This window comes from Prunus persica, chromosome G5 (genome assembly GCF_000346465.2).
Source record: "Prunus persica cultivar Lovell chromosome G5, Prunus_persica_NCBIv2, whole genome shotgun sequence".
In the NCBI taxonomy this organism is placed as follows: Eukaryota; Viridiplantae; Streptophyta; class Magnoliopsida; order Rosales; family Rosaceae; genus Prunus; species Prunus persica.
Window position 1 is genome coordinate 15,424,921 of NC_034013.1, and position 23,698 is coordinate 15,448,618.

At 40.1% G+C, this 23,698-nt stretch overlaps 7 protein-coding genes across 10 annotated transcripts; 2 read left to right on the forward strand and 5 right to left on the reverse strand.

Annotated features, from left to right (window-relative positions):
- Positions 707-4,192, forward strand: LOC18776461 (hypersensitive-induced response protein 1). 3 transcript variants are annotated; one of them, XM_020564448.1, is made up of 6 exons: positions 707-900; positions 2,316-2,524; positions 2,935-3,055; positions 3,180-3,271; positions 3,357-3,453; positions 3,567-4,192. In XM_020564448.1, the coding sequence occupies exons 2-6, from the start codon at positions 2,336-2,338 to the stop codon at positions 3,920-3,922; spliced, it is 855 nt and encodes a 284-aa protein (XP_020420037.1). In that variant the 5' UTR covers positions 707-900; positions 2,316-2,335; the 3' UTR covers positions 3,923-4,192. The 3 variants fall into 3 exon arrangements, with proteins under 3 accessions (XP_020420037.1, XP_007209440.1, XP_020420038.1); XM_007209378.2 differs by lacking the exon at positions 707-900 and adding an exon at positions 1,708-1,827; XM_020564449.1 differs by lacking the exon at positions 707-900 and adding an exon at positions 1,761-1,827 and having other exon boundaries at positions 2,326-2,524.
- Positions 4,945-6,792, reverse strand: LOC18776299 (mitochondrial outer membrane protein porin of 36 kDa). Its single transcript, XM_007210993.2, has 5 exons — positions 6,280-6,792; positions 6,099-6,185; positions 5,896-5,957; positions 5,532-5,767; positions 4,945-5,449 (listed from the first exon to the last, which is right to left on the reverse strand). The coding sequence occupies exons 1-5, from the start codon at positions 6,326-6,328 to the stop codon at positions 5,146-5,148; spliced, it is 738 nt and encodes a 245-aa protein (XP_007211055.1). The 5' UTR covers positions 6,329-6,792; the 3' UTR covers positions 4,945-5,145.
- LOC18777863 (protein QUIRKY) lies at positions 7,330-11,719 on the reverse strand. The gene has a single exon (XM_007211118.2). The coding sequence runs from the start codon at positions 11,131-11,133 to the stop codon at positions 7,741-7,743; it is 3,393 nt and encodes a 1,130-aa protein (XP_007211180.2). The 5' UTR covers positions 11,134-11,719; the 3' UTR covers positions 7,330-7,740.
- LOC18777988 lies at positions 12,336-13,628 on the reverse strand. The gene is made up of 2 exons (XM_007208705.2): positions 13,442-13,628; positions 12,336-13,184 (listed from the first exon to the last, which is right to left on the reverse strand). The coding sequence occupies exons 1-2, from the start codon at positions 13,563-13,565 to the stop codon at positions 12,577-12,579; spliced, it is 732 nt and encodes a 243-aa protein (XP_007208767.2). The 5' UTR covers positions 13,566-13,628; the 3' UTR covers positions 12,336-12,576.
- LOC18775648 (inactive protein RESTRICTED TEV MOVEMENT 2) lies at positions 14,832-16,063 on the reverse strand. Its single transcript, XM_007210727.2, has 2 exons — positions 15,764-16,063; positions 14,832-15,548 (listed from the first exon to the last, which is right to left on the reverse strand). The coding sequence occupies exons 1-2, from the start codon at positions 15,900-15,902 to the stop codon at positions 14,986-14,988; spliced, it is 702 nt and encodes a 233-aa protein (XP_007210789.1). The 5' UTR covers positions 15,903-16,063; the 3' UTR covers positions 14,832-14,985.
- Positions 16,389-19,167, forward strand: LOC18777598 (pectate lyase). 2 transcript variants are annotated; one of them, XM_007209086.2, is made up of 4 exons: positions 16,389-17,316; positions 17,434-18,088; positions 18,173-18,415; positions 18,554-19,167. In XM_007209086.2, the coding sequence occupies exons 1-4, from the start codon at positions 17,111-17,113 to the stop codon at positions 18,770-18,772; spliced, it is 1,323 nt and encodes a 440-aa protein (XP_007209148.1). In that variant the 5' UTR covers positions 16,389-17,110; the 3' UTR covers positions 18,773-19,167. The 2 variants fall into 2 exon arrangements, with proteins under 2 accessions (XP_007209148.1, XP_020419889.1); XM_020564300.1 differs by having other exon boundaries at positions 17,434-18,415.
- LOC18776022 (isochorismate synthase 2, chloroplastic) lies at positions 19,303-23,609 on the reverse strand. The gene is made up of 15 exons (XM_007209022.2): positions 23,202-23,609; positions 22,910-23,098; positions 22,145-22,389; positions 21,878-21,995; positions 21,661-21,777; positions 21,426-21,569; positions 21,230-21,304; positions 21,076-21,144; positions 20,851-20,969; positions 20,694-20,751; positions 20,430-20,540; positions 20,112-20,196; positions 19,876-19,973; positions 19,623-19,715; positions 19,303-19,524 (listed from the first exon to the last, which is right to left on the reverse strand). The coding sequence occupies exons 1-15, from the start codon at positions 23,310-23,312 to the stop codon at positions 19,477-19,479; spliced, it is 1,680 nt and encodes a 559-aa protein (XP_007209084.1). The 5' UTR covers positions 23,313-23,609; the 3' UTR covers positions 19,303-19,476.

Below are 23,698 nucleotides of genomic sequence, written 5' to 3' on the forward strand. Positions count from 1 at the left end.
ACATCCTCTTTCATTTTCCTACGCTGCTCTTGTTTTGGCCCTTCTTAGCTCATTAACGTTTAAAGAGAAGATGACTTGATTGTCCTCAATGAAAACCCAAATACATATTTGTCGCTTGAATTTTGTGATAAGTTCTATTCTTATTTCGTAATTAAAAGACAAGAAAAGCATGTGTGGATCCATAGTGTACATGCTCAAAGCATATTCATAAGTGAGTTATAATTTGCAGTCTGAAAAAGTCATCATGCACTCTTTTAAGTGTCGTTTCGCTTTTTCAATAAACAAGTGCATGATGACTTTTTTGGAGTGCAAATAACAGTTTTCGTTCGTAAGTATGATAGTATACTATAGATTTTGGTTTTCAAACACATACAATCTTGAAAATGACAAATTCAACTTGCATCATCCTACCTACATATGATAGAAGAGATTCAGCATAATTATGAAGCTCTCCTCAGTTGTTACTTGAAAAACTTCTAGTTAAACAAATAGGAAACCTTGGCGTCAAAGAAACATAATGGTTGACCGGGCCCAATCAAACATGGCCGTTAACTTTTCGGACCCACTTGTGAATTGTAATATGATGTGTAACTAGGAAAAGGGACGTGGCGATTTATGAGCTGTGTTTTGATGGTTTACGTGGGCATTGTCATCACCGAATTAATAACACTGGCCCGAAAAACGACGACGTTAGCAGGTTGGTTATCGAAACTATTGGCAAATTGCCAATTGGTCCTTTGCAGTTGACGAAATACTTGGTCTCGTAAAATTCACACAATCTGTTTGCTCCGATGGAAAACTCAAAGCATCTCACTTTCCCCGGTTGGTATTCAAAAGCGTAGTTCTCATCTTCGTCATCTTGAAGGGGCAACTAAAATTCCTGAAGAAATTGCAGAGAAGGTGCATTCACGTCTCTTTCATTGCAAGTTTCAATCTTGGTTACGGGGATTCTTTGCAATTTCCATGTAGTTAAGCATTTATTATAGCAAAACTATTCGCTTTTTGCATTTTCTGCATATCTTCCTGACCAAGTTCTAGTTTTTTCCCGGCATATCTATTTTGTTTATTGAATTACAATATGGGTATCGGATAATGTAATCTGTGGAATGGTAATAATTGATTTCAGATAAAAAAAAGTTTATATTTTTGGGTAAAAAGAAATAAATGCAGCAAACCCAGATGCCCTTTTTCTTGGTTAAGACGGCAAAGCTCTCTGAGCTGTTAGCTGTCACAATCCCATTTTAGAAATGGTTTGGTCGAATTGTATTCATTTGATCAAATGTCTGTTCTTGTTCTTTTATTCTGTATGCCAAACTGTATTGGTTGTATCTTGATGAATACTATGTACTGCTACCCTCGACGATGTTTTTGAGGCTTGTTCTGCAATAAACTAGTTTATCTGTATAATTATATTTAGGAATTTACAATTTGTGTTTCTGTTGTTCTTTTCTGTTCTTCTTATTGGTTTTTGCATTTAGTTGTGTATAGTTGTACGAAGTCTATGTGGCGGTTTGTTGTTACAGGTCATAGTATTAAGTTCCCCTTGGGTATCTAATCTGTTGACTTTCGATTTTTCCATTGTGCCAGAGTGGTAAAGCCTGAAACTTGTATTAGTATATGCATAGAATGGAATCATAAAAAGACAAAAAAAAAAAAATTATGAGTTATTTTTATAATATTTTACTGTGTAAGTTTGTGGACTGTAGCCTTCTTCAAGAGTTTTACAAGTTATCGTCTTTTGAGTCTATATAAATCTCAACTCGTTTGGGTCGTCTCATTCCTATCTTCTTCCCTTTCTCTCTTGTCCGCTCTTCTGTTATACTAACTGTAAGTCTCTCTCTCTCTCTCTCTCTCTCTCTCTCTCGGAGAGAGATACATAGGTGAACAAATAGCTCTGCGGGGTGTATGTGTTCTTGTTCTTGGCTCTTTTGAATCCGTTATGCTTCTAGCAAAAACCTGTTTTTACTTACTTGGAATCTTGGATGGTGTTATGAAAGATCAATTTGAACTTGTGTCCATTTTGCATTCAATCCCGAGTTGTATTTTCTCTCTGCTTTGCTTGACATACGAATTTTAAATCACTCTCTTTCATGCCTGCACGCATACAGAGATATAAACAATAGTTTAATTGCCATAGATGAATTGAACTTTGAAGATGATGTTCTTGGTATGGACTATGGGTCTTGAACACGTGATCTGAATAGTTTCTAATGAATGAATCATTGTGAGATTATTTGATGAATTCTGTGTACGAATATATCGTAAAAATTGTTTATTTCTAGAAAATTCCTGATTTGCATCTATGTTTCGTGAAGGTACAAATAGTGAAGAGAACATGGGTAATCTTTTCTGTTGTGTACAAGTTGATCAATCCAAAGTAGCTGTAAAGGAAAAATTTGGTAGGTTTGTGGAGGTTCTTGAGCCAGGATGCCATTGCCTACCTTGGTTTCTTGGGCATCAGATTGCTGGTCATCTCTCTCTTCGTTTGCAGCAACTGGACGTGCGCTGTGAGACCAAGACAAAGGTTTCTCAATTTTCATAAGTAGACTTAATCCATATAATAGTGGTCATTACATGTCTTATAAATGAATATCTAATACTTTCATTCTCCAAAGTTCTCTTACAAGCAAAAGATTTCCCATCTCATTTTGTCATCTAGGCTAGTGCCTCAGTTTATATGCATTTTTCACACATGAATCCAAGTAGAGGGAGCATATACTCTTTTCTAAATTTGTAAGTGTTCACATCAGTGCATGCTTAAGCCGAGCATGCTAATGATTAAAAAAAAAAAAAAATTCAATATAGAGCAATACTGGGAAAGGAATTTAGATGAAAATTTTTTATATTAAAATATCTTGCATTTTACTGTTTACTTAGTGCATGTTCTCTTCTCTATATGCGCCTCTTTAATACTTTGATTTATATGCTCTTTAGGACAACGTATTTGTCAACGTCGTTGCATCTATTCAATATCGTGCTCTGGCAGACAAAGCAGATGATGCCTTCTACAAACTCAGCAACACAAGGTCTCAAATCCAGGCCTATGTTTTTGATGGTATAAACTAAATATCCTTCTTAATGAATTAGAGATATGCAACTGTTTTTATACAAGTGTTTTTAAGTTTTTTCCCATCACAAGTATTTTTCACTAATTGAGTTTGCTTTTTTCATTTTGTTAGTCATTAGAGCTAGTGTTCCAAAGCTCAACCTGGATGCTGCTTTTGAGCAAAAGAATGAAATTGCAAAAGCTGTGGAAGATGAGCTCGAGAAAGTAATGTGGCAAAACAGAAGTAATATAATGCTATGCACTCTAAATATAACTTGATTCCAACCATGTTACTCTTTCTCTGTTGCAGGCTATGTCTGCTTATGGTTATGAGATTGTACAAACGCTCATTGTTGACATAGAACCAGATGAGCATGTGAAACGGGCAATGAACGAAATCAATGCTGGTATAAGTCATATCTGTGATGATTATCATAGTCCTTTTAACTTGTGTTATTGTATAGCACTGGTGGTCTGTTCAGTTTCAATTATTTTACCATTTCTTCTGTGTATTTTTCAGCTGCAAGAATGCGGGTGGCAGCTAATGAGAAGGCAGAGGCAGAGAAGATTTTGCAAATTAAGCGGGCTGAGGGTGAGGCCGAGTCCAAGTATCTCTCTGGGCTGGGTATAGCTCGCCAGCGTCAAGCGATTGTAGATGGTTTGAGAGACAGTGTGCTGGGCTTCTCTGTCAATGTTCCAGGGACTACTGCAAAGGATGTCATGGACATGGTCCTTGTGACTCAGTATTTTGACACCATGAAGGAAATTGGCGCTTCCTCTAAATCCTCTGCCGTGTTTATTCCCCATGGACCTGGTTCTGTCCGTGATGTAGCTTCTCAGATTCGTGATGGACTTCTTCAGGGTTCTCACCAGTAGTTCGGAACTTCTACAAGTTTTTCATTTCTTATCGGCAAGTCGTTCTTTTGCTTCACCCCGAGGTGTTCTGTTTGCTATAGTTTTATTTCATGGTTACTTTAATTGTTCAATACTGCTACTGTATACTTGTGGTGAGCATGTAATGATCTTATAAAATGAGAGAATTCTTCGTACTTAAACTTGATTCTTGTACAGTTTCACCTTCTAAGTGTGTAGACGACTGAAAAGTGTATGAATTTCTTCACAAAAAAGAATCCTATTATTTCATTATCTTCCTCCAAATAAGCTTCACTGTATTATTCTATTAGATATCTGAAACATAGCTGCTATGGCCATTACTATATTTGGCCATATCATTTGGCAGAGTTAATCTTCTTAAATGTGATGGTAATTGGCCATGGATATGCGTGTAGCTAGACCCAAAGCAGGTTCAGAAGAAACAAAAGAAAAGGAAAAGAAGTACAAGTTTCTACAGGAAAATGTATATGAAGCCAGCTACGTGGGTTCCTAGCCTTTTTTTTTGGAGTCTATCCTGAACGTAATTAAAAGCGAAATTAAATAACCAAACATCTAATCCTCCTTGTATTAAGCATGGCTTTGGTTGGATTGGTGGAGTAATATTGGTAATGTGGTGGAGGATGTTCGTCGGTTAATGGTTGATCGAGAGGTGGCTGGAGTGTTCTATCAACACCGGAAAGGCAATGGGGTGGCACATGGCCTAGCCCAGCATGGATTGAGAGCGAGGTCTCGACATTTCTGGATAGACAGTGTTCCTCCTTGGCTAAGCATTCTGTTAGATAAGGATAGAACTATGGCGTAGATCTTTGTTTGCATTTTTGAGGTGCGGTGGTACTCTTTTTCCTTGACTGGATTTTCCTCCATTGGAGGTTTTTGATGGCAAGGCTTTAATGAGGCCACACTAACGCCCTCCGTTCGTTTGTAAACTTTTATTGTTTGTCTGGTGCTAGTGATGAATGAAATTTTCTATTTGATCCAAAAAAAAAAAAAAAAAAGCATGGCGTTGGCATAACCCATAATCATCCTGAAATAGAGAGAAGATTTATTTCTATCATACAGTACTGAATTTCATCGGATTTTATATATTTTTCCCTTCATTTTCTCCACTATTGACCTCATAAAAACTAATACAAATCCAAAAATAATCAGAACATGATAATAACAATTTGCAGCACCAGCAAAATTTGCTTCCAAATAGTGTTCCTTTAGAGCCTAACAGCCAGAGACAGTCCAATTTTTGGACTTTTGTTCATGCCTACAAAATCCACCTCTCCAGATATAGACATAAAGATCTTTTGCCAGAATCCTTGCTGTATAACAACACCAACGCTGCCGTGCGTGCTAACTCGAGCCTTCGCCAGCGTAGAGGGCAAAAATGCATGCCGGGCACCGACCGCGAGGGCAGTATCATTTGTTGAAAAGCTATGTTTCAACTCTGCTCCTAGGGCTGTGTTGGTCAGGGGGTTCACCATGTGGTACCATGAAGCTTTTAAAGTATCAAGCTTGTCCCTGCATAATTCAAAGTGTTATGTTCATGTCAACAAACTTATGCACTATTTCCTTTTCTCCAAGTTCTCACAGGATTGCTCACAAGGACAAGGAAACAGTAGCAAAGGCACTATTGAAGCTCAAACCAGCGTTGAAATTGTCAAATGCCCCCGTAGCTATGTCAACGGCAAGGTCAGCTCCAATGGTGAACAGAGAACTGCCTCCTATGCCTACCACACCAGAGAAGTTTGCAACTGGATCATATGTATTGGAAGAATTTCGTATCAGTCCCATTCCTCCAGCAATCCCAGCAAAAGGGTTTTCATATTGCAGCTCCACCTGTTACCACAATGATGTCTGTTGATCTTAGAGTGAGGCCTTGTGATTTATCACTCATCAAACTTATTAATGGTTTCAAACAACAAGTTGAAAAGTAGCTCAGATGGAAAATTGATGGAAATTCTTACCCTGCCATAATCTGGTATGGTAAAACTGAAGAGGGTGCTGAGGCCAGGAGCAATCAGTTTAACTGCAGAAATCACAGAAACCAGCAAACCATGCTAAACTATGAGTCCCAGCTCAGTTTTATCATCACCATTGCTCAACAGTACTTGACAGATTTAATATTGTAATGTTGTGAAGAAGCAAAGATAAACAGATTTGAATTAACCTTTGCATGAAACATCACTGTTCCAGTTGAGGCTTCGATAATCAAACCGCACGGGCGGTTGATAAGCAAAATCTTTGTAGAGAAGATCTGATCAAAAGTAAGAGAACATGTATGAGTAGAGAAAGATCAAAAGAAAAGGATACAAAGAGAGAAGAAGATGGATGTGTAGAGTGTCTAAAACCTCTGGCCTCCTTGCCAATGTTGAAGGAGGCACCTGGAGTGTGACTCATTTGTTGCTAAACCAACTGGGATCAAGCTTAATTTAAAAAATCTTTGATAAATTGGTAGAATGTATGATTATGGTGTATAAGGTGGCATGGGAATTTATTGAGAATTCAATTAGGATGGCACCAAAGAAGGAAGAGGAAGTTTCCTTATTGTTGACAAACTGATACTAAACTAGGGAGTACAATGTGGGACGAGAGTGAAAATTCTCTGTGTTGGAGTTTTTCCCATGAAAGGTCGTAGTCACCTTGTTGATGCTTTAAGGATGCAGGACTTCAAATAGGCAAGGAATTCAATAGCTGAAAAGGAAAAAAAAAAAAAAAAAAAAAAAAAAAAAGGTGGAAATTAACAATTATATTTGTAGTGTCAAGGGCTCAAGGTGATTATCTTCCTAGTGGGTTTTTAGATTGGGGAATTTTCATTTTCTGTGTTGTTTAGATGAGCATTCATCTTTTGGCCCTACCCTTTCTTTTGGCTTTGTTTATATCAAAACCAAACTAGGTAACATAATTTATGAATTCATTGCTATTTACATGGGAAATGAATCAGTGGTAGAATTATTTGAAAGACACAAAAACAAAAGTGCCTTGAAAATTTTGAAGTATTTGCAATTCCGATTACAAAAGTCTAAATGGGAAGCAGCGGCCCGTTTCTTTGACTATAAGGCCTAGCTTTTGCCTGAGTTTTGCGGGATCCTTTTTATCTTGAGGGTTCTTTTTCTTGAGAAATTTTTGTATGTTTCGAGTACACCAGCTAGTTGGTATACCACACAATACGCATGGGACAAGCTGGTGTACCCGAAACATACAAAAATCACTCATTTTTCTTCTCCTTTTTAACATCATCAGCTCCATCCTCGTTATCTTTTTACCTTGTTCTGCTTCTCCTTCTTTAGTCTTCATGTTAATGTCCAGTAACAACGGCACAAAATAATTATAATAATAATGAAATACATATATTTATCCATGCTTAATATGAGGAGGAGAGAGTTTAATTAACAAATATAGAAACAAGCACATGATGAAATATGCGAATGCAATTTTATACGTTAGAAAGCAATTTCAGTGTTCATACTTTTCCGCGGCATCATCACAGAAAGCTCTGCACTGCCATCCAAATGTTCTTTTCAAGTCTACCAACACTCTTTTTTTCTTCCCCCTCCCATTGCCTTTCTCTTATATCAAGGTTTCAATAGTGAGTCAATCAATTCAACAAACCACAAAAAAACAGAACATGATGACAACTTGCCACTTTCCCCACTCACTTTTTCACTTTATTTTGAAGGACCTCTTTTTCAACTCAACACAGTTGTTTTCATCCCAATTTCAAATTTTTGTCACCCTCTGATTAATTTAGCACCTAAGTAACAAAATGTTGCCATATATTATATCTACTACTCTTCCTTCCCGCTTTCCCTCTACATTAACCGGTCCGACAAGCTTGGCAGCCTCCGGAAGAAGTTCAGGCTAGCCGGCGGCATGTGCTCTCGGAACATGGGGTGGCGCAGATAGTAAAATCCCAAGGCCACAGCAACCATTTTTGGTGGTACTGCATACAAAACCACAGTGATAGCTAGGCACACTCCAATGAACAGTTTTGTGGCTCTTGGGTCTCTCCAGCTCACCAATGCTTGGGCCCGCTCTCCCTGTGTCGCAAAATCACCCAAAACTGTTTGGACCCGGGCTGCCAACATCCGTAACCGATCATACCGAACCCGGATGACATCGGGTGGCCTTGAGCTTGGGATTGTATCAAACTCCTCATCAAGTTCATCCGGATCAACCGTATCCGCTTGAGACAGCCGGATATCCATCCCGGCTGGGATCTTGGGCCTGAACCGGTAATACCAAACACCAATTAAGAACACGTATAGAAACCCGGTTGGGACAATCAAATCCGGGTACCAAACAAGAACTAAATACAACACATGGACCAAAACTGTGGTAACCGGGTTTCTCCATCTTCTAATATCATCAGACCATTTTGCCAACCCGACCAACCATGCAAGCACAGCCACAATCCGAAACCAATTCGCTTTGCTTTTTCTCATGCTCCATGAATGCGAATCCGCATCCAACATGTACCGCACCACCTCGGACCCCAAAGGCGGCTCTGAGCGCCCGAGCCACGCTGACACCATGCGAGTGGCGGCACCGCGCAATGCCTCCTGTTGAGCCACCCCAAGGGGGCGGAGATAGTGCATTCTAGGAAGCAATGGTTGTCCGTAGACCGCGCATGTCTCGGGCAGCAACGACGGGCAGGCAAACCGAACCGCCAACTCGATTTCACCCATTTTCTTCAACCCAGTTCTCAACAGCACCAGCAGCGGGTATGAGTTCGTATACACCTTGTTGCTCTCCAGCGTAGATATACGTATTCGTATTTTTCCTATACGGCAGTCTGGTTTGTCCTCCCCCACGCCAGCAAACATGCGCCAGTTGTCAAACACTCCTATGGTGAGGACGGTGCAGGGGTCATAAACCTGCCACGTGTACTGCTCGTTCCAGCGCGGGTCAAAGCTATCGGTGATGGTCCGAGTCCGGACCCACTTTTTCCCGTACTTGGCCACACAGTAAGCGTCCGTGGAGCCTTTCCCACCTGATTTGGCTTTCATGGGAAGCAAGCCGCGAGCGCCGAGAATCCCCAGCTCCAAAATGCCTACAGCCGGCTTCCACAGCTGCTTAGCTGTGGGCCGAAAGTCACTGCACACGTGCGCCGCTTCGTCCAGCACGTGATACCCTCCCTCCAAGCAGAGCCGTAGATGGATTCTGCCGCAGTAGGGCTCGGTCCTGCGGCACTCCAGCTCGTTTCCTTGGCACTCCAGCCCGAACCACTTGGACGCCACGTAGCGCTCGTCGATTCGCTGCTCGATCGAGCTCACCGGAATTACGACGTGGCCGAGGATCGCGGCGTCTTTATTGGTGCGGTCCTCGACGATTAAGATCAACGAGTCCTCGAGAGGCTCCCCTGCGACGAAGATGAGGTCCTCGTTCCAGTGAAACGACGCGCTGTGATTGTTCATGGATCCGCGCCTGGTTCTAGCTGATTGTGGCCCCAGCTGAGCTTTGACTCGGATCTCGGGAGCCGTTAATGGAGGCAAATTCGATGGAATGTGAAGGTCCTGAGCTTCCATAATCGTCAATCTCAGATACCAGAGCTTCGGCGATTGGTAAACTTTGGAACGCGTGTGAGCCACGAATGGCGCGTCGGAGCTCCACGCTTCCGGGAAGGCATCGTCGGCTTGGGTCCCGATCCAAACAGAGAGCTGGATTTCCCCGGTGATTCGGCCGGAGTTCTGATCTCCGTCTAGAGAACACCATTGCGGAGCCAAGGGACTGTCCGGAGGGTCTCGAACCAGCACATCGGCGAGGTTGAAGCGAATGCCGCCTAAGAACTTGTCGGACGGCAAGTCGAGAACGACGATCTCCAGCTCCGAGTTCACTGAGTCAGGCCGGTTGTGTGCGAGCGCGAACACCTGGTTCCACTCGGGCGAGTCCGTCGGCTCGCCGGGCCTGTGAACCGCCGGCTTCGACCTCACCATGTGGGTCGATGTACGGACCCTCACGTAGGGGCTCTCGTTCGGAGCCAGGCCTCGAGCCTTGACTATTCTGATGAACAAATACTGCATCGGCTCGACGAGATCTCGAGGGTGGATTCTCTCCCTCTCCGGCCCCGCGAACTTGCCGGAAATCACCTTCGGCGAGAAGTCTCCGTTAGGCTTCCTTAGGATTCTCACTCTCTCAGTATTCATCACTCTGTGAGTCTCCATTTTTCTCACCTCCGATTGAAACTGAGCCTCCGGCTGATGCTGATGATGACTCGACATATCGTGCCCGGCCTGTTCAGAATGTACATGAACCATCGGCGGCGGCGACTCCTCGACAACCGGCGGCGAGTACGAGCTTTCGTGCATTCTGTTCGCAAGCGGAAATCCAGGGACCTCGAAGACCGTACCTTCCTCGACCCCCACAACTCCCGGACGCGGAGATCTCGGCTTCTCCTGTGGCGGATCCTCCTGAGGCGGGGGAGGCGGCGATTCCTCAACCAACTCATCGTAGTAATAAATCCTCAGTCCAATCTCGCCTTTGATCCAGCTGAACACGCTTTTCTTCTCCAGCTGGAAATATACCAATCCCTCGTCGCCGCGCCTGGAAAACTGGGTGCCGTAGAGCTTGACCCTGCCGAGGAAGTGGTTTTTACGGGCGGTGCCACTGGAGTTGCCGAAACGCTTGTCGTTGAGGACCTCGATCTCGAGCTCCTCATATTCCATGTGGTCGGGGTCGGAGACGACGAACTCGAGGGCCTCGTTCCAGGCGGGGTTGAGGGACTTGTACTTGGTGGAGGTGCGCTTGCGCTGGCCGTCGAAGTCGGCGACAACGTAGGGGCTGGAGCTGCCCTGGCCATCCTTGGGCAGAAGGTCCCGCGCGTCGACGACTTCAACGATCAGCTTCCTGACTGTCCTCGGCGGCTGCGGTGGTTCTGAAGGTTGTGGCTGGGGCTGAGGCTGGGGTTGGGGTTGGGGTTGGGATTGGGATTGTGGCGGTGGCTGTTGTTGTGGCGGTGACTGTTGTTGGGTTGGAAGTTGGAAAGAAACCGTCATGGTCTCATATTTCTGATGGGAGTGTGAGTGAGTTTTGGTTTTGGTTTTGGTTAGGGACAAAAACAGTTGGTAAATTGGGCGTTGATAGCGGGAGAGAGAATGAATGGGAATGGGAATGGGAAGGGGATGTGCGGGTTTTGGGTTTTGCTTTTGAGCTGTGCGCTTTTTTGAATTTGTGCACTGCTTGCTTGCTGGGTTGCATTGCATCATATCATATCATATGCCTAATGCATGGCATGGTGCTTGATTACCATGCTAATCTTTTTGTTTTTATTTTTTAAAATTTATTATTGATAATTTTTGTGTGCATTTTTTTGGTTAAAAGATTTTGTTGAGAAGGAAGAGATTAGATTCCATTCTCTCTCCTGAAGGTTTTCGATTCACTTTTCGGCTTGTAAATTATAATTCACATATTCCTCTTTCTTTTCCTTTATTATTTGCTTTTTCATAATTAATTTGATTATGCTTTGTTTAAGAATTGGCATGTCAAATATTGTGATGGGTGATAGCATTAGATGATGATAGAGAAAGAAGAGAATGAGATGGCATATAAGTTGTACTGGATGGAAGAAGGCACATGATTCTTCCAGTGAGTGAGGCAAGTATGTATGTGTGAGTGTATGGCCCTCTCTTTTTGTGAAAAGCAATCACATTTTGAATAAAGGTTTGGGTGACAAAGCATATCATCCCCCTTTTTATTTTCATATTGGGTTCTCTTCTATATATTCTCCTCTCCTCTTATCTCTTTATGTCCCCTTGTCAAACAAAATCATCAAAATATTCCAAGTCCAACATACACATATTATCCTTTTTTCTACCACCATATGGGCAACTCAGATGTGTTCAGAAAAGCACCTGAACTAGTAAAAGTGATTTTTTCAGATATAATTGTGGATTTAAATTGCTTTAATTTCTTTCAGATACATAGGAGGAGAAAGACCTTCATGAAACGGAGATAATACTATTTTGTTATTTCCGACCAATAACGTTATGACATGCGCATAATAACATTTTCACATAACATATCATTATTGACCGGATATAACAAAACAGTGCGGCTATCCCCGTTGTAACTAAGTTTTTCTCATCCGAGAGTGGATATTAGGTCACAACTTTTTGGCAATTGGCACGCATCTCGAAGAAGCTTCTCCAAGCCGCATCAGATGGAGAAAGTGATGTTGTGGTGGTGTGGCTTTTTTCCCAATTGCTGTGTTGCTCTCTGCTTTTGTTTGCTCAACGAATCTGATCCTGCTTCCCTACATATACATATATGCATATATAATAAAGTCATTTTTGAATTGATGCCCTTCTGTTTTGAGCATATTTTGGCTCTCTGCTCATGATCTGTGGATGAGATAATAGGTAGATTGATGCTCAAGCCTCAGAATATTAGCGAACATACAAACATGCCCTTACCCAAAGAGGCTGCTGCTTTTAACTTCTTCAACTTTAATACAACTCTTAACATGTCCACAAAATAGAGACTCTATATCAACGGTTAATACATACAATTTTGTAATAGAATTCTCCATGCCATTAGCATCTGATCATGTTTAATTTTTCAGACATTTTCATTTTCATTAATAATAAGAGGAGATTTGCGTGTGTAAACATAATATCCATAGCTAGCCAGCCTTATTTCATAATTAATTCTCATTCTCCTCCTCTTGATTGGAACGTCTGATGAGAAACTAGCATCCCTAATGAAAATGCTACAACGGCGGTGGCGGTCGCGGCGGTTAAAATCATCCTTTTCTTTTTGCTCAACATCTCCATTGCCATCCTTAAAACTCCATCTTCATGCTCATCCCATTTCCTTATATTTTCTAGAGAGAACAATACATGGCCATTTCCTAATAATATGTTTGAGTAGTGTCCATCATTTTCGGGTCTTAAGAATAAGCCTTGGACATTTGTATACTGTGTATCATTTTCTGTTGCTCCTACCTTTGGTATAATGATATAGAGCGTCTCACCCTCCAATTTTGCCGTGATCATATTGGCATCTGAGTTTGGCGGAATGGAAAATTTCTCCTCAAAATACTCAAATTCATTCTTAATCTCCACAAAATACATTTCATCCTCAGAAGACTGATCAGATTCACTCTCCTCCTCATCAAAAGACTCAACTTCATCCTCCTCCTCCTCCTCCTCCTCAGAAGACCCAGATTCGTTCTCTTTATTCACTTGCCTTCCTCCGCTGATTGTTACATGGCCAGCTGAGTCATTGACCTCGACCTTCACCTCCCCCTTTTTGAAATCTAAGAGACAATTGTATAATTATAATTTATAAGATAAACAAATCTCATTAATAATATAATGCATCTGGTTACATACAATTAATATCCGCTTTTTGGTTCATATATATATATATAAGTGGATCATGATCATCATGTGATTGTAACACCACGTGACATAGAAAAAATCATGCATATACGCTTTGTGTTTTTTCTTTTGAGGAAATGAAACAACAATAAAGTATTGGAAAAATAGATATGCTATAGTAGATATGAAGTACTTGGAAGTTGAAGGAGGAGATAATGGGCTTTGGAGTCCTCCATCCACTCTGAGAAAGGTACAACTTTTCGACGAAGGCCTATTGTTGATGTCGACCATCTTGTGGATCCTCTAACATCTGCCATCAACGATCCACTAATACCAAACCGATGAAACCTTAATTGTAATAACAAAATTAACCCATTGAAAAGATGATGATCCAATTTGTGGTGAACCCATTGATTGATTGTATATATAGGAGTAGCTAGACATAATCGATTTAGGAAGCTGCATGCAGGGTCAATCTTAATTTCCCCTGCATGCCAAGTTTGGGGTTGCTTGCCGGCTTATTTGGGTTTTCATGGTGGAAAAAGGACAATATTATTCCTTGCCTTCCTTGTGCCTAAACTCCCAATTAATTATTAATAAACTATACCTCTCTTTCTATCAAGGCCTATAATTAATATAACATTAACATACCAATTAACTAGATGGAGCCCACACAGTATATGTGTGCGATGAGTTAAGAATGGTGATTATGTGAAACAAGATTTTTCCTCTAATTATTTCACCATATTTCTTGCTAACACGCGCACGCACACACATATATATCCCTTCTATTGAGATCTCTTAAATAATATTTGAGGGACATCCTTTAGGGTACCTTACGATTTTATTTTTAATGATCCAAACCATCTATTTTTTAGGTTTTCATTCAGAGATCATCCTTGCAAAAAATTAGACAAATCGAAAACCGTTTAGACATCTAAGTTTGTCCTACAAAATCAATGAACAAGGTGCATCTAGAAAGTACTAAAATTTCAATAATTTAATTAAGTAGTCAAATGATATAGGGACACCCTTTAGGATCCCTACAATTTTTGTTTTTCAACGATCCAAACCAACTATTTTTAAAGTCTACATTCATAGATCATCTTTGCAAAAAATTCGACAAATCAGAAATCGTTTCGACATCCAATTGTGTCCTATAAAATTAATGAATACGGTGTTTCAAGAAAGTACTAAAATTTCAATAACTCAATTGAGTGGTCAAATGATATCGGATTCAAGTGATTTTTTGTAGAGATAATCTTTGAATGATTATCTAAAAAATAGACAGTTTGGATTAGTAAAATACAATGCAGAGTAGGCACTATAAGGGCGTCTCTCAAATAAACTTATTTAAGGGATCCCTCAACATAAGCTCTCTCTCTCTCTCTCTCTCTCTCTCTCTCTCTCTCTCTCTCTCTCTCTCTCTCTCTCTCTCTCTCTCTCTCTCTCTCTCTCTCTCTCTCTCTCTCTCTCTCTCTCTCTCTATATATATATATTGCTCTTTGAGTAGAGTTTTAGGTATAGATGTTATGAATGATTTAAACAGGTTAGAAATTTAGTTTAAGAGGAGAAGGTTACAAGGATACATCTCATTCATTGAAATGTTCTTATTTATAAACAACAGATGACAGAGAATTAAAGTAAAACAAGTGTAACTTAACAGTTAATTAATGTACACAGATTAATTAATTAAAGAGCTAGCTCTCTAGATAATCTTATTTCTCATTGCCCTGCTCATTGGAACGTCTGACGAGCAACTAGCACCCCTAGTGAAAATGCCACCACAGCTGTTATAACTCCTTTATTTTTGCTCAACATCTCCATTGCAGTCTTCAAAATCCCATCTTCATGCTCATCCCATTTCCTTATATTCTCCAGAGAAAAGAATATGCGGTCATTAATTCCTGATACTTTTTTTGAGGCTCCATCATCTTTGTTCGAGTGCTGTCCATCATTTTTCGGTCTTGTTAAGTGTATGTTTTCTGCTGCAGCGCCTTCCACATTTTTGTTCTCTGGCTTAGCTGGTTCTGTGGCAGCGGTTTCATCAACATTTTGGTTTTCTATTTCAGGTTCCGCTTCTATCTTTTCTTCTACAACTGCTACTACCTTTGGCACAGTGACATAGAGAATCTCACCGTCAAATTTTCCGGTGATCTTATCGACATCTGAGTTTGGAGGGATGGTAAAGTTCTGCTCAAAATACTCAGATTTCTTCTCATTCACTTGCCTTTGTCCGCTGACTGTTAAATGGCCAGCTGAGACATTCACCACAAGCTTCACCTCCTCCTTCTTAAAATCTAAGACACAATTTTATAAATAACTAAACATAATAACGAAGAATCAATATCTCTATCTATCTGTGTGACTATAACACCACGTGACTAACTTCATATGAAATTTCTATGTGAGTAAAAAAGAGCATGCACATGCATTATGTTTTTCTTAAGGAAATGGAACATTATAGGGAATAGAGAAAGAAAATTAATATTAGATGCTCATCTCGTGAAGTTACCTGGAAGATCAACAAGAAGATAATGGCCATTGGAGTCCTCTGTCCAACCTGAGGAAGGCAAAATCTTTTGGTGCAAGCGTGTCGATGATGACGATCTCTCTCCCATCCCTCTTGTTGATGATCTTCTGACTTGTGCCATCAGTTAATTATCAACAAATAATACAAACTGAACCTTATAATAACAAATTTAAGCGCTTGTTTTGCGTGCGAATTAATTACAATAAAATGATAGAATGCTTTGTGGTGAATGGTTGGAGATATATAGATATGCAAAAGCTCTGATTGATTGTATATATATATAGGAGTAGCAATGGCTTGGTGTAGGGTTATGTAGTCAAATAACAAACAGGTTTCCTTGTGGGAAAACGATATATGCATTCTGGATCATCTTATTCCAAACTTAATTTGCCTGCATTTGCAAAATGTTGTAGTGGTTGGATTGGACTGCATGCAAGGACACTATTCCTTGCTTTCCTTGTGTCCAAACTAACCTCTCTTTCTGTCTTTGCGGCCGCGGTCTCTATAATTTTATTAGATTACGGCGTATTTTATATTCATATATGCTTAATTGCATGGTATGAACATATATATACATATATGATATGCCTAAAGCCGCGGGTAATCACATTTTAATTTTTGATCAAATTACTTGTACCACGTTGATTGACAACATTATCGACCGTATTAGTAAGTATGAAATAATGTAATCAATGATGCGATTAGTAAGTATGAAATACCATATTATCAATCACACACATGTTACATTACTCTTTAAAGTAGTTTTTTTTATTATTTTTAAATATGGAATATTTAGGAATGATTTTATCCTTTTAGAGATCACTTTTTTTGGATGTTGACTAATGGTAAGAATCAAGAGGAATGGTCAAGAAAGATTGTAGAAATTAATAGGGAAAAGGAAAATCTCAGAACTAAGCTAATCCAATAAAGAAAATCCAAAGTGAGCAAAGAAGGCAAATAGGAATTTCGACCGTTGAAAGGGAAAGGGGCTCCCCTCTCTTCCCTCCCCACGTCTCATTCTCATCTATTTGCTTCATTTAGATTTCTTCGTTGTGCATATATAACCAAACTCCCCCATTGCAGTTCTAAATATTTTAATTAATTCCCTAAAAAAAAAAAAAAATCAATTAATAACCATGGAAACTGTCCTGCCCTGCCCTGCAAATTAAAGCCATTACTTCAACCCAAGCAGTCTGGTAGGTCCAGTTTCACACCCCCATATAGGGCTCAACCTTTGCTACATTAGACATCAGTATAAGAAAAATAAACCCAACAAAACAAAAAAAGCAAGAAAGCAAGGAAAGGTGAAGAATTTTTTTTTTTGAGAGGATGGCAATGGAAGCTGAGAAGCTAAATGTTGTGATTTTATGTGTTTTTGTAATTGCAATAACAATCCCAACAACAGTGAGGGCAAACATTGCGGATTTTGATGAGCATTGGCAGCAGAGAGCCGCAGAAGCCAAGAAGGCCGCCCATGAAGCCTACCATGATGATCCTATAGCAGTCACCGAGCATTTCAACAAGCAAGTCCTTGAGTAAGTTCCTTGTTGTCACACAAGAAACCAGAAATTTTAAACACATTTTGATTTCTTGAACATTGATTTTTTGTTGTTGTTTTGGGTTTGAAAATGTTGATCATCATTTACAAGCAGCACCTTCGATTATGCAAACAACACAAGAAGGAACTTGAACCAGAAGTACAAGGGTCCATGCATGGCTACAAACCCTATCGATCGTTGTTGGCGATGCGATCCAAACTGGGAAAAAAATCGCAAGAGGCTAGCCGATTGTGCCCTTGGCTTTGGGCGCAAGGCAACTGGAGGGAAACTTGGACCAATATATGTGGTCACAGATAACACCGACGCTGACCTAGTGAACCCGAAACCCGGCACACTCCGCCACGCTGTGATTCAAAATGGGCCACTTTGGATCATATTTGCTCGGGACATGAGGATAAAGCTGACCGAAGAGCTTCTGGTGGCCAGTGACAAGACCATTGATGCACGAGGTGCTAACGTGCACATCCTCGATGGCGCCCAAATTTCATTGCAGTTTGTGAAGAATGTGATCATCACCAACCTCCACATCCATAACAACAAGCCTGGAAATGGCGGCATGATTAGGGACTCTATCAATCACTTTGGACAGCGCACGCGTAGCGACGGAGATGGAATATCCATGTTTGGAGCCACAAACGTTTGGATAGACCATGTCTCTTTGTCAAATTGCGCAGATGGGCTCATTGATGCCATCCAAGGCTCTACGGCCATCACCATATCCAACTGTCACCTCACCAATCATAATGATGTAAAAATCCATCTGTTATTGCATTTTACAAAACTAACCCCATTTGTGAAATCATGCGTGCTACTGATTATATATATTGTGCAGGTGATGTTGTTTGGTTCAAGTGATAGCAACTCTCAGGATCAAGTGATGCAGATAACTCTGGCTTTCAACCATTTCGGGAAGGGGTTGGTTCAGCGGATGCCAAGGTGCCGGTGGGGATTTTTCCATGTCGTCAACAACGACTACACTCATTGGCTTATGTATGCCATTGGTGGCAGCCAACACCCTACCATAATTAGCCAGGGCAACCGGTTCATTGCTCCGTCGAACCAAGCGACTAAAGAGGTACATATACTAGTGTTAGCACAAGCACAAACTGGTCTCTACACCAAATTTGTTTTATATCTAATCACATATCAAAAAAACAAGTCGTGGGACTTGTTCCTTGAACTAATTTTGAATGCTGTCCTTGTTGTTATGTAGGTGACTCATAGGAACAATGCACAAGAGGGCGAGTGGAGATCATGGAATTGGAGATCAGAGAATGATCTTATGATGAACGGAGCATTCTTTGTTCAATCCGGAAGCCCCATTAGGAATCTCCCAAAGGCAGATATGATCCAGGCAAAACCTGGGTCATTTGTGACCAGGCTCACACGCTTTGCCGGTCCTCTTAAATGCGTTAAAAATAAGCCATGTTAATGCGTATGTGGGAATAAACAAAAAATGAAAATTGTATATAAATGTATGAAGCTCAAACTGAACCCTGTTCAGAAATAACAGAGGTTGTAGCAGTAGACAGTGAAGAGTAACACTGTCTTCTTATTGCTTTTGTAGTTTCAATTATAGGGGGATCTGACAGTTTGGGGAAGAAGGGAAAAATAAAGGCTTAGAATTGGGAGAAACAATGCAATTGATATAATTTCTGATTTCATCGGTTGATTTAATTTGTTCTTTCTAGTCAAGATATGTACTTTGATATGTTCTACAACTCGACTTTCTCATTCATGGTGAAGAAATGGTTTGAACTTATGAATGGTGTGGCAGCAACATGTTCTTAGGATTTACTCACGCTATTGTTACGAGTCGTGCTTTCGTGGCTTTTATTTACACCAAGCCTACTTTTTGGTTTCAAGTCATCATCATGCCAAGCCAATTTCTGAGCAAAAGAAATATGATTTAATGGAAAAGCATATTGTTGTCCCAGTCAGAGCAGATGAACATTCTAGGCATGTCCAACTCATTGGTATTTGCTTTTCAAATTTATTTTTACATATCAAATCTCTTTTATGTTGTCATTGGGAAAATCATCCCAAGAAACAATCAAGAAAGAATAATAGTCATTAAAGAATTCTGGCTAACAACTTCAGAACCACCGACCTTTTCACTTGATAGTCCTTGCAACATCAGCTTTTAATCTCTAAAGGGACTTCAAGTTTAAGCAACTTGGTGAACTACATCATTGATCAAAGCATATAAAAGTTTATTGAAACACCTGTTCTCATGCACAATGATTAGTTTTACACAATGCAACTTGCGTCTAAACACACACCTGAGAAATCTTGAGTTCCAGTTCATCCCATTCTAATGATGCATTACTTCCTTCCACAACCCCTGTTCCAGCAAAAATCATTGCGCCAAGACCCTAGAATCGAAAAGGGTCAGCGCTACGAATTCTGCGTGCTAATGAAGACATGCCTACTGTGTATGATACTTTCAGTCTAATATGCATGATATATAAAAATTTCTGACAAAAACTTCATTTTTATAAAAGTGTAACAGACAAAAGAATTTACTTGGCGTACCTTTTCCACCAATGCTGATCTAATGCCAACGGCAAACTCACTCTCTCCTCCTCCAAACCAACCAACTGGCCCAGCATACATCCCTCGGTCAAATACTTCTGCACAAAGTTTATGAATATATGGAATCTGAGTCTTCAGGAAAAAGTTCTCCCTTGACCAAACCAGCTAGACGAATTGAGTGTATAAACCCAAAGACAAAGAAATAGTAGAATTCTTTTTATTGATATATGATGCACCTGTTTCTGCAATTAAAACCCGTGCCTCCTCTGTTGGAAATCCACAAACTGCTGGACTTGGATGAAGAGATGACAATATGTCAAACTGAAATGGAAGCAGATTGCTAGTTAAACTTCAAATTCAAAGTATCCGAAATCAAGCATATTGTCGAGAAATTTAACAATGTATATTGGACACTGAAGAAAACTCTGATCAGCTCAGGAGAATAAACTAGTGGGGTGCAGAACATGCAGATTTAATCTCACTACAAAAATCCAGATTATATGAGCTTGAAAGGAAACTTTATGATTTGATGCAGAAAAATGCAATATATTTACCTCATCCTCTTCGCTTCTTAACCTGCCAGCCAATTTGGCATATAAATGTTGGACTCTAGGGAGCTTACGGATTGCTTTCTTTGGTTCAACTAGGACACTGTTACATACATTCTGCAAAACAAGAATGGTATATGTCCTTGTTGAGTCTAAACCAGTTTCATGTCAATTTCAGACAATAAATTTCAAAATTTGCACCAATTTATTTCCCATTAAACAAAATTATCAAAAAAATTCAGACATAAAAGCACCAAAAAGTAAACTTACCTCTAGTTTTCTTCTTATGCTTTCTTGTACAATAGTAAACTCGAGGTGGTCCTTGGGACTGCAAAACGAATGGTATTGGATAGTTGTGTGACTCCTAGCAGCACAGTGAAGTAGAATAACATCATAACAATGATTTTAAAAAAGATTTGAGTTAAACCTGGAAAGTAATTCAAGTTCTATTTGAAGATCTTCAGGCATTGATTTGCCTCTGGCTCTGGTTCCAGCCAGAGCTTCACTAGTAATGCCAAGCCATTTTCTGTGAAATAGTTGCTCTGGCTATTCACAAAAATAATCGAAATAAAAAATAAAACAATTGTCAAGGTGATCATAGAAGATAATATATTTTGTGATGAATGGAAGTTATACTTTTCAACACAATTACCGTGTTTCCAATGAATGCTGGTGCATTAGGTGGCTGAAGACAGAACTGATAAGCATTTTCACCTTCAACCTGAAGAAGTTAGCTCAGATGTAGTAGTCATAACTTGTTATACAGAGAAAATCCACCAGTAATAGCTTGAAGAAAAAAAAAACACCTGTAAGCAAGCTAACCATGCTATGGGATCAATATCAGTTGCTGTTATTACTGTGCTGCGACGTGCGAGTACCACCTGAATTCCCAGAACAAGATGATTCATTAACAAGAGAAGGAGAAAGAGGAAGATGAAAAGGAGGTGCATCTCAATACTGAAACCAAGCTTGGCACACGGAAAATAAATCATTAAATAGTACCTTAATAAGGGCTGAGTTGCTTCTTATTTTCTGCAAAGCTCTATTAACAGCAAGATTCCAGTATGTCTTACTCGGGATGTGATTATTGCTTAACATTGGTGTCCAAGGAACTTGTCTTCGTTGCTTCAAAACGACAGAAGATATCTGCATCATCAAGAATTGATGTAAACATAAAACATGAATATCTTCAACAAATACTAAACAAGCAGATTTAACTCAATCCTAATATTTGAACCTGGCTCAGTGTAGCTTTAAGTGCATCAATTGCATGTCCCAAATTCCATGAGAGGGCATTGTCCCAGGCAACAGTTGCTGCCAGCATTGAACCTTCTTCAAGCTCATCAAACTCAACCTGTCATGTGGTATCTAGCAGCAGATTGTATAAATACTTAAGAGAATTCAAACATGATTTATGGCTCGAACTACTGCACAAAAGCAAATAATTGTTTTACCTGAGGGACCATAAAATAAAAGTAACCAAATGCCTCCCATTCAGATGATATGTTGGCTCTTGCATCAAAACGGATTGCCCCATAAGTGCGAATAAGCGGACATTGTGTTGAGAGGAATCTTCAATCAAGAGAAGACAAAATTAGACTTCAGTTTGTAAATTGGATTTCAAAAGAAAGAACAGTAGTTTTTACAAAATTAAGATATACATATGTTAAATGGAATCACACTGAACTTGTTCCAATATTGAATATTGTTTGTTCTTTTACCTCTTTAAGGACTTCCAATGCCTATATGAGAAAGGATGCAGATCCTGAAAGAAAACTGCAGACCCCACACCAGCAACGCTGACCAAGTTGTGTTCCGATTGAATCTGGTCATTCCCATTGGTGTAATCAATGGAAAGATCAGAAGAATTACTGGTTTGGCCCCTACCGGAGAAATAGCAGCGGGGAAGGAATTGGTGTTGCGCATATAGCCAATCAATGGCTTCAATTTGCTGCTGGATTGGCACCTTCAAATACAATGCTGGTTATATTAGCACTATACATAAGCAAGTAGTCTCTCCACCACTGTTGACTTGTTCTGCCTATACATTGAGAAATGCCAAGGCCTCTCGCCTGGCATTTGTAGCTGGAATCCAGAACTTCTTTATCGTCCTCTTTTAACAAGTTTACTTATCTTTTTATTAATTTCAGAATTCCATGTATCTTAACGATCAGAGCAAACTTCTCTTCTTATCATTTGGGCATGCATGTGTGCGTGTGCTTCTTTAAAAAATTAAAATATAAAAACAAAAGATACCAAGGCAAAATTAGAAAGTCAATTTTCATGTCATGTGCTACAGAAGACAGGATAAGGTATGTAAAGCACATGCTGATGAATGCCACCCATCCACGTGGCACAACCCCATTGCTCTAAACATGAAAACTTTTTTGGCCTACTAGGCAATAACAGATAAGAAAATATGGCACGGAACAGAAACAAGTAGAAGAATTGAGTTTGGACGGCATTGAGCATTTAACATGGCTTACCTGGAGACGTATAATTCCGGAGGTAGAAGAAGGTGGGTTTGCTTTCAATTCAGAAATGGCGGAGTTGAGCCTGTCCAGAGCCAAGGAAGGCGATGGAATTGCTGGAAATGAACGCGTTTCAATGGTACCTAAAGGGAAGTGAGGGTCTCCTTGGCAGCCATTCATGGAAAGCGAACACAAATGAGACCTCTGTTTGCAGGAAGAGGAGGAGGGGGACTTGTTATTTATGCCAAAAACTTAAAACAGATAGTTTGCAAAAGGCATAATATTACAGCAAGTTAAGTGGGTTTACATGGTGGTGAGAGAAATTAATGGTTTGCCTGCTGGAAATTGTTATGCTGCATTTGGCTGCTTCTGGGTCCATGAAACATGCAAGGCAACGGCTTGCAGCAGCAGCGGCCATGAGATAAAGAAGAGAGAGCTTTGGTCTCAGCTGCCAATAGTTGATGGAAGACAGAGACTTGGTGGCTTATTGCTCTGCTTCAATTTGCCAATAGTTGATGGCTTATTGCTCTGCTTTATAGTGTTTTTTTTTTTTTTTTTTTCTGACAACATATGCGGAGACAGAGACTTGGTGGGTAAGGTGACACGTGTGAGAGCATGTTCGTAATCCAGTCTCAGGACCCAAAAAGGTTGGTGTCTTTAACATTACCCAAACAAAAAAGTTGGTGTCTTTTTTATTAAAAATTCCTTCATAATAAAGAAAGAGCAGTTCAAACTTCAAATTTACCGGTAGTGTATACTTTTCAAGTTACCTCCAGACCCCAGTTAGTAAATCACATTGAGGTC

What these genes read in the sequence shown, in the direction of transcription:
- LOC18776461 (XM_020564448.1), top strand. Translation starts at nt 2,336, where the DNA reads ATGGGTAATCTTTTCTGTTGTGTACAAGTTGATCAATCCAAAGTAGCT. An exon ending in CCAGGCCTATGTTTTTGATG is followed by an intron (nt 3,056 to 3,179) that starts GTATAAACTAAA and finishes TCATTTTGTTAG; the next exon opens with TCATTAGAGCTAGTGTTCCA. An exon ending in AATGAACGAAATCAATGCTG is followed by an intron (nt 3,454 to 3,566) that starts GTATAAGTCATA and finishes TGTATTTTTCAG; the next exon opens with CTGCAAGAATGCGGGTGGCA.
- LOC18776299 (XM_007210993.2), bottom strand. Translation starts at nt 6,328, where the DNA reads ATGAGTCACACTCCAGGTGCCTCCTTCAACATTGGCAAGGAGGCCAGA. An exon ending in CATTGGCAAGGAGGCCAGAG is followed by an intron (nt 6,186 to 6,279) that starts GTTTTAGACACT and finishes ACTTTTGATCAG; the next exon opens with ATCTTCTCTACAAAGATTTT. An exon ending in GCTACTGTTTCCTTGTCCTT is followed by an intron (nt 5,450 to 5,531) that starts GTGAGCAATCCT and finishes TGAATTATGCAG; the next exon opens with GGACAAGCTTGATACTTTAA.
- LOC18777863 (XM_007211118.2), bottom strand. Translation starts at nt 11,133, where the DNA reads ATGATGCAATGCAACCCAGCAAGCAAGCAGTGCACAAATTCAAAAAAG.
- LOC18777988 (XM_007208705.2), bottom strand. Translation starts at nt 13,565, where the DNA reads ATGGCAGATGTTAGAGGATCCACAAGATGGTCGACATCAACAATAGGC. An exon ending in TCTCCTCCTTCAACTTCCAA is followed by an intron (nt 13,185 to 13,441) that starts GTACTTCATATC and finishes ATTGTCTCTTAG; the next exon opens with ATTTCAAAAAGGGGGAGGTG.
- LOC18775648 (XM_007210727.2), bottom strand. Translation starts at nt 15,902, where the DNA reads ATGGCACAAGTCAGAAGATCATCAACAAGAGGGATGGGAGAGAGATCG. An exon ending in TCTTCTTGTTGATCTTCCAG is followed by an intron (nt 15,549 to 15,763) that starts GTAACTTCACGA and finishes ATTGTGTCTTAG; the next exon opens with ATTTTAAGAAGGAGGAGGTG.
- LOC18777598 (XM_020564300.1), top strand. Translation starts at nt 17,111, where the DNA reads ATGGCAATGGAAGCTGAGAAGCTAAATGTTGTGATTTTATGTGTTTTT. An exon ending in TTCAACAAGCAAGTCCTTGA is followed by an intron (nt 17,317 to 17,433) that starts GTAAGTTCCTTG and finishes ATTTACAAGCAG; the next exon opens with CACCTTCGATTATGCAAACA. An exon ending in CGAACCAAGCGACTAAAGAG is followed by an intron (nt 18,416 to 18,553) that starts GTACATATACTA and finishes GTTGTTATGTAG; the next exon opens with GTGACTCATAGGAACAATGC.
- LOC18776022 (XM_007209022.2), bottom strand. Translation starts at nt 23,312, where the DNA reads ATGGCCGCTGCTGCTGCAAGCCGTTGCCTTGCATGTTTCATGGACCCA. An exon ending in GAACTTGAATTACTTTCCAG is followed by an intron (nt 20,752 to 20,850) that starts GTTTAACTCAAA and finishes TTCGTTTTGCAG; the next exon opens with TCCCAAGGACCACCTCGAGT. An exon ending in GCATAAGAAGAAAACTAGAG is followed by an intron (nt 20,541 to 20,693) that starts GTAAGTTTACTT and finishes CTTGTTTTGCAG; the next exon opens with AATGTATGTAACAGTGTCCT.